The 19,846-nt window shown below is 42.6% G+C and overlaps 2 protein-coding genes across 7 annotated transcripts in view; one reads left to right on the forward strand and one right to left on the reverse strand.

Moving 5' to 3' along the window:
* Positions 1-962: 962 nt before the first annotated feature.
* On the reverse strand, positions 963-15,851 carry ANKRD13A (ankyrin repeat domain 13A). 3 transcript variants are annotated; one of them, XM_052796410.1, is made up of 16 exons: positions 15,271-15,850; positions 13,944-14,007; positions 12,798-12,930; positions 12,539-12,663; positions 12,052-12,097; positions 11,207-11,350; positions 10,580-10,775; positions 9,418-9,484; positions 7,901-7,982; positions 7,098-7,156; positions 6,044-6,180; positions 5,510-5,667; positions 4,915-5,028; positions 4,006-4,157; positions 3,705-3,769; positions 963-2,894 (listed from the first exon to the last, which is right to left on the reverse strand). In XM_052796410.1, exons 4-16 carry the CDS (start codon positions 12,626-12,628, stop codon positions 2,696-2,698), a joined length of 1,509 nt encoding a protein of 502 aa, XP_052652370.1. In that variant the 5' UTR covers positions 12,629-12,663; positions 12,798-12,930; positions 13,944-14,007; positions 15,271-15,850; the 3' UTR covers positions 963-2,695. The 3 variants fall into 3 exon arrangements, with proteins under 3 accessions (XP_052652370.1, XP_052652371.1, XP_052652369.1); XM_052796411.1 differs by lacking the exon at positions 13,944-14,007 and adding an exon at positions 13,598-13,651 and having other exon boundaries at positions 15,271-15,385; XM_052796409.1 differs by lacking the exon at positions 13,944-14,007 and having other exon boundaries at positions 15,271-15,851.
* A 773-nt stretch (positions 15,852-16,624) lies between these two features.
* Positions 16,625-19,846, forward strand: part of GIT2 (GIT ArfGAP 2) — a 35,080-nt gene continuing 31,858 nt past the window's right edge. For all 4 annotated transcript variants that reach the window (XM_052795628.1, XM_052795630.1, XM_052795631.1 and 1 more), the window contains exon 1: positions 16,625-16,797. In XM_052795628.1, the coding sequence (XP_052651588.1) occupies positions 16,746-16,797 (52 nt within the window). In that variant the 5' untranslated portion in view covers positions 16,625-16,745. The remainder of the gene's footprint in view (positions 16,798-19,846) is intronic.

The raw sequence follows: 19,846 nt of genomic DNA on the forward strand, positions 1-19,846 counted from the left end.
AGAATAGTCCAAAAGCACAAAAAAACCTCCCCTGCTTAGCCTCACTTTCAGGAACAGCTACAAACAGCAGTGACACTGTGGAAACAGCATCAATTTAAAGAATTTTAAAAGCTAGTTATAGTTTTAGAACAAACTGCAGCTATTTGTAAATCTGAGCTTCTCCCTTCCTACATAAGCCTCAAACTTCCTTGGAAAGAGAAGTTGGACTCAGCTTTTGTATAGCAGTCTCAGCGTTAGTATTACATGTACTATGCAACCCTTTGCTGCTGTTACAAGAAGGTACACACAGAAACTAATGCAGAGCACAGAAGTCCTACCACCACCCTGCTTTTCATTGCTTTAGAACTGTCTGTATTGTACTGATCCCTGTTTTCAGAATAGGGAGACTCAAAGGGTGGCTGAAAATGTCAGAAAAATGTTTCCAGGGATTTCAGAGTAAACCAGAACTATCCTTGATAGATGATAATGTCACCTTTAATGTACAAAAATGCAACAAAAAGGCAGATAAGGATAATTATTAAAGACTCCAGTTACCACCGTAGAAAAACACACTGGTGTGTGTAGTGTAACATTGTGCAGTATCTTTTGTTTTTTCTTCCAGCACACACAGAGGTGCAGAGGATACTTTTTATCCACATAGTGTAAGATGTAAGCTAGGGTTTAAAAAAAGCAGCACTTGCTTCAGGGAAGCTGGGCCTTCTAGTTTAGATGGAATGATGCAAATGTCACAGAACGCAAAAAAAACAACCCCAAACAAAACCACCCAAAAACCCACCACAGATTTTTTTTACAGTCCCAGACTAAGAAGCAGGAGCATAACAAAACTTGAATTGAAACTGCTCAATATTCTTTAGTTTACAATATAAAAAACAGAGAACAAGACAGCTTTAAAAAAAAAGATATTTCCCCCGCCGCGTAACCTTTGAAATGCTTAATAGAAAAAAAATCCAGTGTCAGAGAGATGGTTTTATAAAGGCAACAGCACTCTTTATTTCCGCTGGAGGAAAAAAACACAGTTTCATCTCCTACCTCACAACTTCGTCAAGAGCTTAATGCAAGGCTTATTCCCTTTTTTTCAACTGTGAAAGTCACAGTAATCCCCTTTTCAAAGAAAGATGCAATTCTGACATAGACCACTGCCACTGTGCAAGAAAGTCAATATTCCTGCAAACACCAAATAAGCTATTTAGGGATGCAAGCTGTATCATTAAACAAAAACAGTGCAGATATACCAGTTCTAGTGTACACTGAAGGAATTTTAATCATTTGCTATGTAGAACAAGGGATTATTGGTTTAAAATAGGATTCCAAGTTACCAACCACCTCACTGGTTATGATCAAGTCCATGTTATAGTGATTTTATACTGGTTAATAGTTGGTCACACAGAACTGCCCTGTTTTGCCCAAGGAACAAGTGCAGGATTAGGTAGCAAGATCAGACCATATGTACCAGAGGATCTTCATGCTTCTGCCAGCCAGAACAGAGGAATATTGCTCACTTTTAACTACTGTAAGGCTTTCCTGTGGATATACATTGCATACTTGTGGAGTGCACTTGAGAGTCACAGTGTAGGTACTGTAAACACTGACAGAAGTGCAGACAAAATAGCTACAAATATATTGTATGACGAAAGACCTGAGGAAAGCTAGTTAAAACATACTTGCAAATTGTTACAATACCATTTTTATGAGTGTAGTCATATTGGCTTGTTTTAAAATCAATAAAAATATTCAGATAAAAAAATATATGTATTCACATGAAGGATGAGCATTTGAATTTTAAAAAGCAACACACGTTTCCCTTTCAGATGACAGAATTAAAACTTATCTTTCAGTAAGTATACATTAAAATTTCACCTGATTTTTTTTCTATTTGAATTTAGCACCCGCACACAGGCACGCACTCATGCACACACACCAAGTGATCACAAAGAAGCACCTGTATCTATCGCTTATTTTCTTGCTGCCCTCTGACTATGGGAACTAGCTGGTTTTGAATCACTGCAGAAACTGCTACTTTACTAGACAGATGGTCCCATTTTAGGATCTAAAATTCTACTGGCTACTTGTCCTTTTTCAGAAAGCACTAGTTTAATCTTGAGCTTGGATTAGCTGTTCAAGTATAAAATTATCCCTCTTAAGGAGGAGCACATGATAAAATATCAGTAACTAGAGAAGAGATAATCACAAATAAACAAAACTAACAGAAAACATCTGTCAGCATGAAGCACTACCCTATGTGTGTATATGCATATAGATACTCTTCCATGTAATGACTGGAAAAAACAGACAATGGCTTTGGATTATTCAGAAATGACTAAGCAGATGAGTATTTCTTTGGTAAGTAATGACGTTTCCCTCCTGAATTCCCCATAAATCAAGTTTTCAAGCTTTACTGCAATCCTATATCCTGATGCTAAGCAAAATTTCTATCTGCTCTTCAATAAATATGTTTAGATAAAAACTTCTCCTTCAAAGCTAAGACCACATGGTTGGGGAGCCAAATGCAGAGTCCCGTGATCTGAAACTCCCTCAAACAAAAATAAATCAGCTTTTTGTAGCTGATGATGCCAACTTAGGAGGCAGGTGAAATGTTTACTTAAGCAATCCAGGAGTGGTCTTCAGACTGATAGCTCTGAAAGCCTTCAGTTTTACGCAGATTTGGTCATCCTTATTTCAGAAGATGGCTAAGGAGTTATTTTTCCACAAGAGAAAGCTGTAAAACTTGCTGAAGCTCTGCATCTTCCTCTTCGCGACGTTGCTTCTCCCGTTCCTCCTGCTCTCGGACAGACAACTCCATGGCAAGCTGCAAGTCTTTTTCAAAACTGGAAGGTTCACTAGGGGTGCTGCAGTGTGAGTTACCTGAGCTTGTTAGATAGCTCTCCTGCAGTGCCCTGAAGGAGAAAAAGAACTTCAAGAAGTAAGAGAGACAGAGCCTATTTCACATTTCCTGCAACAATCCTTCCTAGCAACTGTTTTCTAACTGCAAACCTGAAAATATCTCCCCAGAGAGCAGAAAGCAGTTTTCAGGATAAGAGAGAAATTGTTCTAACATCTATAAAATTCCCAGTGTAAAACCTGTTCTTTGAAGGTTCCTCAGAATCTTTCACATGTACTAACAGTTACATTTTCAATGGGCTTCTAAAAGCATTCTCACCTGGTTCAAAGGTAACATGATTTTCCACGTAAAAAAGAACGAAAAGGATGCAGTTCTTTGTGCGCACAAAGATTTCTTTGCACTTAACTGCAGGAAGACCCCACAGATACCAGAGCATATTGTCAAGGGTCCATTAACTATATGTTGCTAAGTTTTTAAGGATTATGTAATGATTTTGAAAAGAAAGAAGAGCTACCCTGAAGTGTGCAGTATCTAATAAACAAACATTCAACCCAGAGGGACCAAATTCACAGTTTTTAAGAGCAGAACAGAAGGACTGTGTTTATTTGTTGGGTAAAGAATCTGTCATGTGCGCAGACCAGTCCCACAGCTGAGCTAAAGAGCTATACTATAGAAGCCAGGGAGGCCTAGTTTAGAGTCCTTGCTTCTTGGAAAAGTAAAAGTTAGAAGCAGCACAAGAAAGGAGACCTTGAGTTCTCTGCATCTGCTACCTACATACACAAAAAAACCTGCAAAATTGCTTCATGCTACTGTTGGAAGTATTTTTGCTGTCACTGCATGGCTTGATGTGAAAAAAATTAGTTACCTCTGATACTGTATATTGAAGTCCTGTGAATATGCAACTGCTCCATTGGAATGCACCCCCACTTCCTAGAAATGGGGAAAGACAGACAATTCCACAGCAGTTAACAGATCTGCAGTGCAACTCACTGAAAGGTAACTCTTAAATCACCCTTATTTCTTCTGAAATACATTATTATATTTTTCTTTTTTGAGGTTCTTAGAAAAATAGGTCCTACACTGGTTTAATTCAGAGATGCAGCTATCACTGCATAGTCCTTATCAAAACTGTCAGATCTGCACTGCACAGATTACAGCACACTTACTTGATTTCCACCGGATTCCAACAAACTCTGCTGAATAGCAAACTGCATGATCTCGTTATCTTCATCCTGCACGTGTATGTTCCTACCGTCATCTTGGATGTGGTAAGATTTGGGGATCTCAAACACTGACTGGTCAACCTCAAAATTAGCACCTACAGAAGCCAAATATACTTACAAACATGACATAGTATATTTTTACAAGTTGTGAATTAAAAAATTCTAAAGAATGTTTATGCATGATTAAGTTCACTCCAAAAATTCAGATAAACCACCTGGCTAAATATACCAACAGGCTCTGAAAGACTGCTGTGGCAAACAAGCACAGCAGTAAGACAGAATGCAGGGTCTTTCTTTAGGATGCTAGCAAATCATACAAATAAAACCAGTGTGCAGCAGAGCGCTAAGGTGGCTGAACTCTGACAAAACCAGATGGGGAAAAAAAAAAGGTTGCAAAAGATAAATACCGCAGTGGCTTTTCTGAGGTTATTCCTAATGAATGGGTCTGCAACAGCTCATAGGACAGAGTATCACTGGATATATGCAGTCATGAGCATTCTGCTCAAACGTAATCCACTCTTTTCTGAAAGGGCATGCAGACTTAGCTGTCACTTACAGCAATTTTGTATTCCACTTCCCATAGCAATAGCTTGCACCAGAATTTAGACCTCAAAATACTTGGGAAAACTTGTTAGAGTTCAGTTTAGTCAGTCTGGCAGGCATGGAAGGGGCAGAATGGGTCTGTATGATCAGTATCACACACCCTAGATCAGCTCTAATGCCTTGCAGCTTCCTCTCACCTGTGAATGTTCTGTTAACTGCATTCTCTGCAGATAACCCATTTCTCTCTTCTGTGCATTACACTGACAGAAATGTAAACAGGTGCGATCACTGCATCTTTCCACTCCTTACCTGAATCACACTGTGCACCTCCAACCATTTGTGATGATGTTTTGTCAGCCGTCCTGCAGCCATTGACATTTTCAAATGTAATTCGGGCATTCAGCACATGGAATAGGGGAATTTCTGCAAGGAGGAGTACAAGATTTCTGTCAAAAAGAGAACTCTCATTCACTTCCGCATCTAGAGCCACATCAAACCTGTATACATTTATTGAATGTATTCCACAAGCAGCATCCCATAATGACAAAGTATATAGTAACTCACTTCACCAAGAAGTTGCCCTTAGTCATTCTCACTGTCTCTCTAAATCTCTTATAATAAAATTTGCCAAATCTAAGGCATTGAAGCTAAGAGGAAAGGGCTAGCAACAGCTCATTCTTACTGAAATGATACTGTCTTTAAAATTATACTTCTGTACTGGTCATTCAGAATTTGGATTCAATGACCCCAGATGTACAAGACAATGTATGTCTGGATTCTCAGCTCTAGATATCAGTGAGATGATTAGTAAAAAACTAACATGTTTTTTCTAAATATATGCTGCAAAACCAATAGAAAGAGTGTAAATGAAGAAGATGCTACAGTAAAAATTGCTAAATATTACCAATTTTGACAGGAAATCCTGGTGGAAATTCCAGAGTGATGAAATCCCTAAGTCTGGCAAAATGAGCACTAGTTCTGGCCATCAGATCAATGATTGGAGTGACTTGTTCCATAAGAGACAAGGGAAACTCTTCACTCATCCACAAGGTTGCTTTAAATCTTAAAGAGAAAGTTGCATAAAACCATCCTAAGTTTACAGTTTAGGAAGAGATGCAAAGCAAAACACACAGCATTGTCACCTGCTTCATACATTTCAAAGAGTCAGAACAGTTACTGCTCTGAGGAACCGAACCACATTCCTGGTCAGACCAAAGGCAAAGCACAGGAGGTTACTAACAAGCTACAGCACTAGTTCAAACATTTTCTTTGACTTAGTGGAAGAAGAATTAGACTATAGCTGAATACTTCAAGATCTCTCTTTTGATTAATTTTGAGAGCTGGGGGAAAACCACACTGGGTATTTGTAAAAATGGTTTCCAGAAATTAGATGACTGGGAATAGACAAACTAGAAATAGTTAAAATTTTATTTCTCACTTCTGCGTTCGAATGGTGACTTCTTTCGGTCTTCCTATATCTCTACCTTTCAAATCAAATTCTGGGTCAAAGTATTCCTCCAGAGTAATAGCAGTAGGATTGTTACTTGCAGCATACTCTGTTGTCTTGGTTGTACTCTATAAGGAAAGAGAAGGGGGGGGGAAGTATGGAACAAATACACAGTGGCTACTACAAGAAACTTTTAAGTTACCTCTTGTGAAGTAACTCACTCTCTATTTTAGACACCAGCAAGACATAGCCATAAATACAAGCACACATATTTAGACTGCTTTCTTCTGAGGTTAAAAATCTCCAAGCATTTTAGAGACAGGAAAAATCTACTTAAATACTTCAAAGCTAGAAACCAACCAGAAATGCACACACAAGCTACAGCATTTCTAGGCTCCAAATCCTTTATTAAAGGCAAAACTTCGATGAGGTATTTGAAACAAAAATCTCTAGATCTGTGCAAGATCTGCAACGCCATCCTGATACAGAGCCAGCAGTTGGCAAATCTATTATCTACTGTACTTAAGTATATACAGATGCAAGGGAGTTTCTAAAGCCATATTGAAATCATTATCAACACATTTCAGAACAGCAGACGATATATGGTTTTCCTCCGAGTTGCTGAAGAGCAGCGTGCTAACATGTCACTTCATCCTCTCATCATATCTTTGCCTGATGATCACTATGCTAGCACCATCTCCCAACTGAGGTTCCTGCAGGTCTGTGGACATGTCTTCCCAGATTACTGGTGGGTTGCTGCTAAGATCTGTGCTTGCTCAGATTTACTGCTTCTGCTCACAACCCAGCTCTTGCTGTGCTAATGGATTCTATGTCTTTTTCATAAGAGTGTTCAGAAGGAGGTACCTGCTATTCATACAGAACATTTGAGCGCTTAAAAACAAAAACATTCTGAGGGAAAATTTAAACCTCATCATCAAAATTGCTGCCAAACTAAGGAAACAAGAGGTGATTTCACACACCTAGAATTCCTACCAGCACAGAACTCTGCGCTGCAGTGACCTGTTTCATTGTCAAAGACACTCACCTGCGCACCATACTCATGCTCCACTGTACCCAGAAATGATTCCAGGGGGTTCCTGTCAGCTTCAGATAACAGGAGGGAAAAACCAAAAAAATCTATTACTATTAATTAGCAGTAAAATTTACATACACACCAGGCTAAAAAGCAAGGCTTCTAACCCAAAGTGAAGTAAGCCGTTCATACTTTCTGTAAGCTCTACCAGGCAAGCCCAGGACCTAAAGCTGACAGTATAAAACTGGTACAATACAAAGAATAGAGGCAAAGATTTTTCAGTGGTTCCTATCATTAGGAGATAGCTTTATTATTCACAGTGCCTCTCCTCCTGGGCCCCCAAGGTAGACCAATGAAGGGCAGTGTTTCCATACGAAGTTACTGGCTGGTCACCCTTTACTCTAGTTTAAATACTAGAAAAAAATTAATGGACCAAAACAAAACAAAAAGTCCAAGCAAACAAAGCCTACATGAATCTTGTAATCATGGCCAAAGCGAAGTAAAGGCATGAATACATTCCAGAGCAGGAAAAAGTATGGAAAAGTGCAGCCTTTTAACTTTCAATAAACTTTCAACAGTTTTGAAGGGCTCTTCTTTCCTCTAAATACAGCTAGGATAAATACTGGTTCATTTGTAGGTTAGGAGTCAAGTAATGAGCTACCTCAGACACACAACATGTGAAAGTAAAGCAGGGTGAAGTCAGCAAGAAAAGTATTTCCCTTGTCTACCTGCCCAATTCTTCTGCAGTCATGCAGAGAAGGCATCAGAGAGCCAAAAGCTTCTACTTATTTCCAGTTATACTATAGGAAAACTACCTTTATATCTTTTCTTCTCCTCTTCTGTTAAATGTTCTGTTCGGATTTTTGTGACCACATTCACATTGTTTGCAATGTATACCTTTAAAAAAAAAAAAGTACAAGGACAAAAACCAAAAAGCATCACAGGTTAAAAAAGAGAGTTCTCTCTAGTAAAACACCATGTACACAAATCTAAAGACAGAATAAATCAGCATGGATCTGCCTCTCATGGACAAAGATCTTAATTTTTAACATACAGGTGATCAACAGGAAATGCTGCACTTTGATTTTTCTATTCGCTTTGGTATAATGGAAATCCTACATAATATAATCTTGACAGACCTATGCTAAGGCTGAATCTACATGCCACCTGCTGGGCAAGTTGACAAAATAAGAAACCCTGCAAATCATACATCATATTCTCTCCAGACGGCATTAATCTCGCAAGCATCCTGTGCCAAAAGAATGGCAAAGGAGTTTGCTCATCAGCTTTGATGACAACAGAAGTCAGCCTTTCAACCAAGTTCCTGGAATGCACATTTACACTTTTAAATACGCTTTCGTAACTAACCAAACCAACCTCAAAACTAGACAGACATTTCCAAGCCTGCTGGAAAGAATCCCCACCTGGGCAGAGATTTTAAGAGACAACGGGGAGGGAAAGTCAGATAACGCTATTCCTAAACAGAGGTCACTCGTAAGACCTTCCAAATGAAATTTAGTGATAGTTTAATTCTGCAGGAACACTAATGAACCCCATGTCCAACTGAATAGTCCTGCAGTCTTACCAGGAAAAGCCTTCATATAAATGTCGAAAGCTATTCAGCATTTATTCTTCTGTTAAATGAAATTACAAGATGTGATTTATTGCACAAATTCCAAAACCTGGAGTAAACACAGACTTATGAATCAGGGAAGTTAATTCTTTTGATTCTTAACTTAAATTCCTAACACGGTAAGGCTGTAAAGCCATCTTCAAAAATATTTCACCAAAGTGAAATGGAAGACAAAAACAGTGTCACATGGAACAAATCTGAGCAACTGTATGACTCACGAGCATGGTCAGGGTCTTTAATTTACCAGCAGTCTTTTATTACTTGAATTCATGATGCAACTCATGGCAGCAGGAGGCTGTTATTTCCCAGCAATACTGTTACTAGAAAGTGCTCAAGGCACTTCACCAACAGGTTCCTCGTTTTTTAGACAGTGAAAGAATGACTATTCAAGAATGAGTTAAACTCCAGTTTTTGGATGGGAGTTCTAGCAGTTATGCTGAATCTTTTGCCCCTCTTCTCCTGAAATGCTTTGATCCTCCCTCTCCCCTAAAGCCCCTGCTGATGTTCCTGCGTACGGGCCCCATCCCTCCCACAAGCTTGGCAGCCCTGAAGCTCCTCACTCCTGCCCAGTTCTGCTGGCAACACAATAAAGCTCTTGATTGGAATTTTTAAGACCTGAAATATTTAGGAAATAAAGGCAAAACACAACCAGACTTCAGTTAGCTATAAGACCTCTTAATAGAATAGAATGGGCTTTACCTTTGCTTCATAACCATTTACACCTTCCGCTTTTTCTGTCCTCCATACCCAGAATCCAGATGTGGTTCTGACAAAAAGCGAACACCACAAGCATCTATACAGTTGCATTTCTACACAATCCCCAGCCCGTTTTTTCTAAAATTGTTTTGAAACAACATTTGATAGCTTCTTTGATTATTAACCCCAGACAAAAGCACAGGTCAATCTGTCCTCACCCACACCGATCACAGGAGGGCCGAGGAAGTCACACTGTTTCTGTTCTTATTCAGTCCATGGCCAAAGCGCAAAGGCTCAGACAGAGATTTTAGATTGAGATGTGGATACCTGAACCACAGAAGACAGCCTAAAAACTTACCGATTTATTTTGTCCAACAGCCTGGGCATGGCAGCTTTTAACACGCAGTTTAATTTCAAAAGTAACCTGTCACTGCAATTTGGGGAACTGGATAGTAGGAATAATTCTGTCTAAGAAATCTTATTTTCTGGATGTGTAGATGCTGCAGTTACTAAGGCTCAGTGAACATCACAGGGACTAGTTCTGGGCAGCTTTGAGAGGGTACTAAATATTCAGGAGAAAGATGCTGGAATTATACAGCTCACTTTGAAAACACTTGTTTTGCATGATCATGGGGGTAGTTTACTGCATCACAGAGCACTCCAAAAGGAGCTTCATAAAAAGGATTGTTTGAACCAAGCTGACAGATACCTAGATAAACACGTGTAGTAAACAAGGAAGACAAATGTGTGTCTGTGGAAAGACACACTATACATGTATTTTTATTTAAAGCATTAATGTGAGATTTGACTGACTTAGCTACAAGATGCCAAGTTCTTGCCCATTAGTTTCAGCACTATACATACAGATTTGGGTGAAATGCAAACTTGTAATTAGACATTAACGTGGATCTCACTAATATGATAAACTGGAAGTTTTCTGCAAATCAGTTCTTTCAACTGGAAGCTTTTTGACAAGCAATAGTGGCAAGCTAACCAAGCCAAATTTCTTTACCTACTGGTGTGTGAAGTTTAAAGTGATTTCAGATCTAGCCCTAAAAGTTTTTATTACCACGGCTTTTGAGAGTTTGCCTTTAAAGCTTTATTGCAGGTATGACCATCCATAATCTTGAAGTGTGTATTTGTTAAGAGAAACTTTGTATCTTACCTTTCAAAAGCAATATTTTTTGTATCAAGGCACGTATTAATAATTGGAGATGTAAGGCGTCTTTCCACATCTTTTCTTTTTGGTGTCATAGATCCCAATGTCAAACGCTTCATGTGTTGGGAAATCTCAAAACGCTCTGTTGTAACAAACTTATCATCATGATTGATCTCAATTAGTTCTGCCCAACCTCCAGTATCTGTTGGAAATGGTACACCTCAGTCTAAAAAAAACTTAGCAACAGTATTCCAAAATGAAAAACTGTATGTCAAATCAGGGTGGACGCTAATTCACTGTATTTTGCGCTCAGCTGAGATCAAATTTGGAACTGCATCTAAAATTATTCAGGGGGCAGGAGAACAGAAAGGGGAAAACTAAGTAAAAGACTGAAGTCAAATTTTAGCCCTATTACCAAATTTTTACCTCAGATTTACTCAAAGGAAAGATATTAAGCCATTACATTAAACCACAAAACAGTATCTCTAGGAGACAGTCACAGAATGTATGTATAAAACTTTTATAAATTTTAGTACTCAGCCTCAACAGGTCTTTTTGTGCAAAATTGGGATTTCTCATTGTGGCTTTCATAGTATTTGGTGATCAATGGTGCAGACATGATAAAATATTTACCTTCTCCCTTGAAAATTAAACTACGCCTTCCTCTCTCCCAGCTCATATTTTCAAAGCCCAGTAAGGTGATATCAACACGCAGCTTGGCACCACTTTTCCAGATGCGGCAGACATCACTTGGACAAACTCTAGAAACCAGTGGGACTATAAAAAAAGAAGAGAAAAATGTAAATAGAAAATATTCAAGAGACTAAGCGCACAGGAAGTCTGAACTCAAGCAGAAGCTATATCCCTGACACAGGATTGCGCAGTACTACGATCATTATTCCAGAGGAGGTGAGATACTGATCTTTAGCTCTAAGAACAATCAACCTATGGACAAAACCTACCAACTTTAAATTAAAGATGAACATGAAAAGGAAGAAGACATTAGTTCAGACTAAAAGATGTGAAATGGCATAAACCCCACCTCTTAGCATAAACCCCACTTCTTAGCAATCTAATAGTTAGCTGTTTGGAAAATTAAGTCAACTCTAAGGCCTAGCGTTCACTCCTTTAGAAAAAAAGGAGGTAGTTCCCAAGCAGTCTGTGCATCTATGTATGAGATATATATCACTGTCTTAGTCATCAACTAAGGTAAACAAAATCCCAAGAAGTCTTCAGCAATTCTAACAATGGCTACACTCTCCATAAAAAAACCAACCAAACAAAACCCAACAAATAAACCAAATAAACAGGAAACAAAGCATAACCGTGCAACAAAAATATAAGAGGTTATTCTGAGAGGTGAAGAGATAAGTATTCTGGGGAGCAGATATTTGTCTGCATATCCTTCATGACATTTTTACATAAGCAAGTCCCTTTGTCTACAGTTTAGAAGACATAGCAGTGACCAGGATTCTTACCCCAGCTAGTGAACTCCCATTTCATTTCCACATAAAAGTCAGGAGTCTGGAGAAGGAAAATACTTTATGAATACCTCATGAAATAGTTTTATTCTAACATTCAGTACAGCATTTCTCGTGAACATTTTAGATAAAGGAAAACAAAAAAAGAACAGAACTCAAGACATGATAAAGGAATGTTAAAAAAATGAAATTGAAATTAACAAACATAAAAGTCATTGGCCTACCACTACTGCTTTCTGATGAGCTATTCTTCCTTATTTTACTATAGGAGCAGTAACACCTTCAAGATTCAGCATCCAGTGTTGGAGTTCATGACTAAGGATTTCAAAGTCAAGTCAAGGAAAAAGTCTCCATCTCCCACCACGCTATGGAATATGCAAGTTGAAATGAAGAACACAATTGCCCATCTGATTCCAGTTTACTTAACTGAAGTACTTGAATGAGAATTGCAGTCTGGAGTAAGAGGTTTAAACTAAATAATTACCTCATTAATCTTTTGGAGTAATTCAGGAACTCCTCCAAGTGTCATAGAGGTCTGCTGGTAGTCCCGATGCTGCAGAATCATTTGTACCATCTCTGGATCTCCTGTACTGACAGCCTCATGTAAAACTGAAAGAAATCCAGACACAAGGTAGTTTCAGTTTGCTTTCTGAGCAAAATACATAATATAAAAGCAGTCAAAATACAGCATCTGCAACTGAAAAGTATTAACACATGACTTCTGTTTTCCAAATTATCTTTACCTGTCCATCCCTGTGCATTCTCTTTAGTTACATCTGCCTTGTGCTGAAGAAGGACTTTGGCAGATTCTATATAACCCAAGGAAACAGCAAGGTGCAACAAGGTCCGGCCTCGTGGATCACGTTGATCAACATCCTGTTGAGTATCCGAGAGAAAAATAATGCTGAAGCTGTCCTATCAAATGCAACTAATCAGAGCACACTGAGAAGAGTTTATATAAACAAAGCTTGTCAGTGGTAATCCAGGGGTCAATATTCCCTAGGTGTTCCCATGTATCAGCCTGTGGTGCACAGCCAACTCAGTTTTCAAACACTACTGTCCTGCCCTTCCCCACTGAAATAAAAGGAGAAGCAGAACAGGGCCTATAAAACCGACATGGTAAGAACCGGTATCACTGTAAGACATGACTGAGTTCTTGTTAATGCTTCTCGTTTCTTTTTCGATAATTATTTCCCCTTCTATCTCCCTTCAGAAGGGGTCTCTTTCAGGCGAAGATGGGACTTCTAGTCTGTGTGCATTGCACCATGGCCAGTCAACAGCCTGAGAGACCAATAGAGCATTTAACATTATACAACATAACGGGGAGAAGGGAAAAAAAAAAGTAACAAGGCATACAACACCGATTTTGTATAGCACTTTTTGAAAGTATAGAAGCAAATGGTATTTTACAAAGCATCCATTTGACTGACACACAGCACAATGAAGAGTGAGTGCATTTTGTACAAGTCACTAAAAAAAAAAAAAAAAAGAAAAAATACACAGGCATAAATATCCAAAACATGCAAGCACAACATACTCATACCTTACATATTTTTCACTATTAGCTTAGAGATTTGAAACAGAAGAGCATCTATAACTAAAGGAAAAGTGGAAAGTCAATAGCAGAATAAGAAAGGAAAGTTATTATGCAAGTTAACACGGTTATCTGACAACATTAAGTTAGAAAGATCACACACAGAGTAAGGAAAGCTTCATTTTAAAGCATTCCCTTTTCACTTCTGTGGTGGAATACCAATTAATTTGTTTCCCCACTTCCTACAGCTCCAATGCCTACTGCACCAACAGTTAAAGGACTCTAAGGTGTCCCTCCCAATTGTCTTTGCTGCTGTTAACCGGTAACCATACATTCTACCTGTCATTTGCCATACCAAGTGCAGTTGGCTAGTGTCTTTTCATTCCCTCACGCACCCTCCGACAGCAAGAAGCTTATCCCTGGGAAGCAGGAGGAAACGTATCTTTGGAATACTTTAAAAAAAGAAGTTATTTAAAAGCAGATAAAGGAAGTAAAAGGCAGACATATTCCATCTTAACACGTTGCTTGTTTCCTTACAGTATAAAGCATTTGAGGTAGGAAGCAGCACTTTACAGGTGTGAAGTGCAGTCTCAGACTAACAAGAAGCAGAACGATCCTTATTTAATGGCAAACTTTCACAGGCGAGAACTTTATTGAAACAGAAATAAATACACAGAAGCAACGTGCCAGTAAGGTTAAAGATTTTGTTAAGGAATAAGATCACATGAATTAGATAAAAAGTAACTGCATTCCAAAGATTCTCCTAAAAATAGGACAGGAGCATGCTCTAAGCAAGCATTAGTAAATCGTGGTGTACCATTAGAATTGCAGATGATAGCCACTAGTCAGGAGGTGGCACAGCTGATCTTTGGCTCATATACTTGTGGTGTCAGGTATAATGTAATTAATATGCTCTGCTTCTGCAAACTATACTCCACACTAGCAAATGTCAGAGCTTTTACAGAGCATGTCAGCAAGAAGGATGTTTGCTGCTTGAGCTCTGCTGCAGCTTTTCAGACCATTTCCTTACGTCATTACCATTTCTCGCTTAGCCATCACAGAGAGGGAACAGCTTTGTATTTTTCTACTCCACAGCATGAAACAATGATCCATTTTTTTACCAGAGATGCTGAAAACATTCCAGCCAGTATAAAAATGCTGCCCCCGCAGTCTTGGACAGCAACGAAGCTGTAAGTGCTGGTCCTCAGCAAGCTAAAGGCTGGTTTAATCTTGGGCAGCAGCAGCCACCTTTTCTGCGTGTTGACTTCCCATTAAGGTAAGCAGTATTTATTGCTTTTCTGGCACAGAAAAAAAATTAATGTCCATCACATCTGCTCTTCCTGATCTGTTTCAGTGACTCCTAATACTTTCTAAAGAGCTACTCTGCAACCCACATTCAAACGCTCTGAGCACAGCTTTACAGTCAATGTTTAACATCTTACATAACAAAAAGTATATTCCTATGCCTTCTTACATCACTCCCGCAACCACAAATAAATAGGTAAAGAGAAAGAAGCGCAGCAATCCCACAAGCCCAGCAAACAGACCTGGCAGTACCATCCAGGTTACTTCTCTCTAGAAAGGCAGTAAGCGAGGGGCACCAAGCCCTGTACCATGCCACAAGCTCTTTTGGGGCCAACAGCCCCACAACAGCCCCTCCATCGCCCGGGTGTCCCAGTTACCTTGTCCTGCAGCTCCTCGTCCAGGCGCCTGTAGTCATTATTCCAGACCAGGACGTGCAGGGGAAACACGCTGCTGGCCCTGCCAGGGGAACTCATCATGCCACACACCTGCAGGAGCCGGGGAAGCAGGGTGCCTACCCTCACTGTTCCCCCCTCTCTTTACTTTGGAGACCCCAGAATACTCAAGCCCTCACCCCTTAAGCTTCTCCTCTCTCCTGGCACCCACCTGCCCCAGGTGGTGGTGCGGAACACTGGGCCACAACCCCCTACAAACCCTTCACCCCGCTCCAAGGGGTGCCCCATGCAAAATCCCACTCCTGGGGGTCCCCTGCTCTTGGGCACCCCCCCTCAACCCCACACTACAGAGGATCTTCTCTGCTCCTGGTACCCCCCCTCAGCCCCACACTCGGGGGAGTCCCCTGCCAGCCCACCCACAGCTCCACACTGCTGAGGGCCTCCTGCTCCCCTCAGCCCCTTCACTCCTCAGCGTCTCCCCTACTCCTGAGCCAGCCCACCCACAGCCCCACACTGCTGAGGGCCTCCTGCGCCCCTCGGCCCCTTCGCTCCTGAGGGTCTCCCCCGCTCCTGGCCGCCCCCCCAGCCTCACACACCCGACTGCCCCCAACCTCCGCCTCGCCCCGCCCCCCTCCTTCCTGTCTCTCCGGGGCAGCGGCCGGGACGGACCACAGCGCAGCAGGTGCGGGGGGGGGCGCTCCCTCTCAGAGCCCCTCAGCCTGCCGCCACCAGCGAGCCCACGGAAAGAGGAAGTTGCTGCTCTCCGCCCACCCTGCCCCCGCGCGGGCGGGCAGATGGAGCGTCCGTCCCGCACGCTGCCCCATCGCCCTCAGCGCGAAGTGAGGGGGGGACCGGCAGCGCGGCGTTGGGCCGCAAGAGGCGCTCAGCTCTGGCTGCTTCCCCCTCCCTCCACCGGGCATTGGTTTCGCCCGCCCTGCCGCCGCCGTCGCCGCCATGGTTGGTGAGGGCAGGGCTTGATGGAGAGCATTCTCTTCCGCCAGCCTGCGGGGCCAGGCGCTCGAAACCTCGTTTCTCCCAGCTCCCCGTCTGCCCTAGTCGGGAGGGGACAGCGAGCAGGCCGGCGCAGCCACTTACGGGAGGTCTCTACGCTTCCCCGCAGAAGCGCAACGCTTCTGTGAAGCCAGAGCGCAGCCCGAGGCAGGCGTCTGCCAGGGACAACCGTGGCCGACCCCGCCGCGGCCACAGCCTCGCCCAGGCTGACTCCCGCCCTTTTGCCAGGAGCGAACATGGCGGCCCGGACCCGCCTCGCACCACCCGCCGTTGTCCTGCGGAACGCAGCCCGGCGCTGGCGTACGCAGCTTGGTGAATAGCGCCGGTGGCGGAGCGGGTGGCGTTACCGTGCGCCTGCGCGCTGCCGCCTCGGCTCGGCCGCCTGGCGGGGGCTGGCGGCGGGGACCCGTTAGCGCGGCAGGAAGCGCCCGGTCTCGCCGCCGCGCACCATGTCGAAGCGCCTGAGGAGCAGCGAGGTCTGCGCCGACTGCAGCGCCCAGGGTAGGCACCGCCGGCGGCCGGGGCCGAGGCGAAGGCACCCGAGCGGCCGGGCGAGCCCATCCCCCTCTCCTCCGACCGGGCAGCGGCGTTTCCCGCCCCCCCCCCCCCCCCCGGCCCCGCCTCAGGCGCTGAGGGGGCGCGGGCAGGTGGCGGCCGTGAGGGGCGGGCTGCGCAGGGCCTCCGCTGGGCCCGCAGTGGCCGCGACCACCGAGTCGGGTACCCCGGGGTGGGGGGGGGGGGGGGGGGGGCTTCTGTCAGCGGGCCGCCCCCCGGGAGCGGCCCCGACTGCCCGGGGCGGGGGGAAGGCGGTGCTGCCGGCGCTGTGCCGGGGGGTGTCACCGCCTTGTAGCGGCCCCTCGTCGGCGGGGAGCCGGTTTTGGTGGGTTTGGAGGCGGTTTTAGCGGTTTTGTCCCTATCGGCCTTTTTCTGAAGGACCCGTTTTCGTAGCGAGCGGTGGTGCGCCCAACCCTCTCATCGGTTTGCTGTAATTTTAGTTTAAAAGCGTGCGTACAGGTCGCCCTGGGAAGCCGGCTGTGTCTCCCCGCTGCCCTCTCGGGTCAGCCCCGGGTCCGCGCTGAGGGGCCAGAGCTTCGGGGAACGAACGGGCCGTGGGCAGCGACCACGCTCTGGGTACAAGTAAATCTGAAACTTCTCAGCTTCGGAAGGAGGAAGGCTTACTCAAAGAAGTCTTCCAGTCAGGGAGCTAAAAGGTGGGAGGAGGGTGTAGGCTGGAAATGAAAGGGACAGTGGCTTTTTCGGGGGACTTGGGAAGATGAGAATGGGACTGGCTTTGGAGACCTCCCTTATTCTGAGGGTCAGGGGGAAGTAAAATTTAGACTTGTTAGGTGTATGACTGGCCCCACAGTGTGGGTTGGGCGTAGGTACCCCAGACTTCCAAAGAAAGGGTGTTCTGAGCTGTCTGATAGACTCGGATTGGAAATGTTCAGTGAGCAGCATAGGTTCTGTGCTGACATGCATGTTGTCTGCCTTACACTGCAGATAAGTTTGGGAGTTTATTGAAACAAATCTTGTTTTTAGAAAGTCGATTGCATCTCCTTTTCTGACCGTCTGTGGCTTTCCTGTTCTTATGTTTAAAACTGTCTAGTTCACTTTTTTTTTTAGCAACTGTATGTATGTATTGTCTTTCCTTCCCAGAGTTACGTTGTTTTTGTTGTTTGTGTTCTGTGCTGGTTCTTCCAATATAATTACTTATGTAGATACTGAAATTAATTAAAACACTGTAATGTAGATAACATTTGAATGGCCAGAAGATACGATGTGGGAGAGGGGATAACAACTTTTATAAAATGGGACTTCTGTTTAAAAAGAAAAATTAAAAAATCCCAAATTAACTCCCAGGGAGTTACTTTTATCTTCATATAATTTTGTTTTCACAATAAATAGAGCATGCGTATCTTACGTAGGCAGTTGTCCCTATCTTATACAAGGTAGCATATCTATGCTTTTAAACATCAGTGGTGTTATGACTCTGAGATGAAGTTGTGTTATTGTGTTCATATTCGTTAAGCTCGTCAGGACTATGCAGCGTGTCAGAATCACTACTAGGGTAATCTTGTAAGCCGGCCTTTTATTTTGTTGTGTCGTGATGTTATAGCATTGTCAGATATTTGCATTGTCAGATATTTACTTGATCTTGCTGAAGAAATTTGCTGGGTTACTCATATATATGAAGAAGTCTTAATTTAACCCTTTCTTAAATTAAAAAAAAAAAATCAAACCCTTCTTTTACTTAAACCAGAGAGAATTTGTCCGAGGGGTGGTAGGGAGCTGCTGCGTCTGTGGCTGTGTCAGGAGACCTGGGGGGACTGCAGCCTTTTCACCCAGATCAGGTGTAGCAAGTGCAGAATGCCTGACTGCTGTAATAATCAGTAGCTGCCCCTTGAACTTCATCGATATACACTTTGTTTCTTTGGCAAAGTATGAATAGTTTTCTTTTACATGAGGTGATTTTACATGTACTTTTCTGGTACACTTCCTATTCTCGGGCAGGAGTTCGCTTTTCAAACTCACAGTTCAGGCTTGTCTTCATCACACGCTTCCTGTTTTGAATCACTCTGCCATGTTCCTGAAAACAGATTTGACCTATCTTTCTAGCTTCTCCCCTGTTGTATTTTGGTATCGGCTTAAGCATATTTTGATTGTGTCCGTAATTGGATCTCTTTTAAAAATGTTTGAAATAAATTCCAGCACAGACACTTCATTAAATTAAATTTAAACCTAAAATACCAATTTTCCCATAACCTGACAGCGCTCTCTCTGTTTCTTCCGACTGTGTAACACTGTGTTCCTTCTCCCTTTCCTATCCCCACCTGTTACTTGGGAAGAAGTACATGGTACTAAGCCAGGTATAATTGAATTGAGGGTCTACAAATAGTTGTGCAGTTTCATTGAAAAAACTCTTTCAGTTAAACAAGCGTGACTCAGAAAACGGGTTGCAGTGCTCAACTTCTGACTGCTTTTTGATTAGTCCACTCTCCACCAGGCACGCTGTCAAATCCGCTGTGTTCCGTATCATTTAGGCTCCTAAACTGGGGCCTGAGCCACTGTCGGTCCTCTCTCTGGCCTCCCCAACGCTCACTAGGAGCAAAGAGCTTTCTCTTTGCCCATTGTGCTGAACTTTTCAGTTGCCTTGCTGAATCCATCTGTTGTCTTTCCTTTTGTTTTTCTTTTATTGTCGTCTTTTTTTGCATCACACCATCCACATTTCCAAGGGTGCCAGTTTTTGACGGATTCTACGTAAACGTGGACTCTTTCATCAATGTGATTTCTTTTAAGTAGAATATACAAGCTGAAATTATAAGTAAGGTCTCAGCTTTTTTCTTCAGAAGAATTTTAAAACCCTGTTTCTGCTATGAAATGACCAAATAAACAGTAGCTGACTTTATAATGGATAAATGGCAATTGTTTGGAGCCAGTTAAATTAGGTATTGAGGTGGATGTAAAGAAAAAAAAACTGATGATGACTCTTAGTCAAAACAGAGTGAGGCTCACAGCAGCCTCTAACTAGTGATTGAAACAAGAAACGTAA

The sequence above is a fragment of the Harpia harpyja genome, chromosome 9 (assembly GCF_026419915.1).
Source record: "Harpia harpyja isolate bHarHar1 chromosome 9, bHarHar1 primary haplotype, whole genome shotgun sequence".
In the NCBI taxonomy this organism is placed as follows: domain Eukaryota; kingdom Metazoa; phylum Chordata; class Aves; order Accipitriformes; family Accipitridae; genus Harpia; species Harpia harpyja.

Coding starts and splice junctions, on each gene's coding strand:
- ANKRD13A (XM_052796409.1), bottom strand. CDS start 15,369: ATGATGAGTTCCCCTGGCAGGGCCAGCAGCGTGTTTCCCCTGCACGTC. Junction 12,098..12,538: donor TACTCCAAAAGATTAATGAG/GTAATTATTTAG, acceptor TTCCTTCTCCAG/ACTCCTGACTTTTATGTGGA. Junction 7,983..9,417: donor TAAATGGTTATGAAGCAAAG/GTAAAGCCCATT, acceptor TTTTTTTTAAAG/GTATACATTGCAAACAATGT.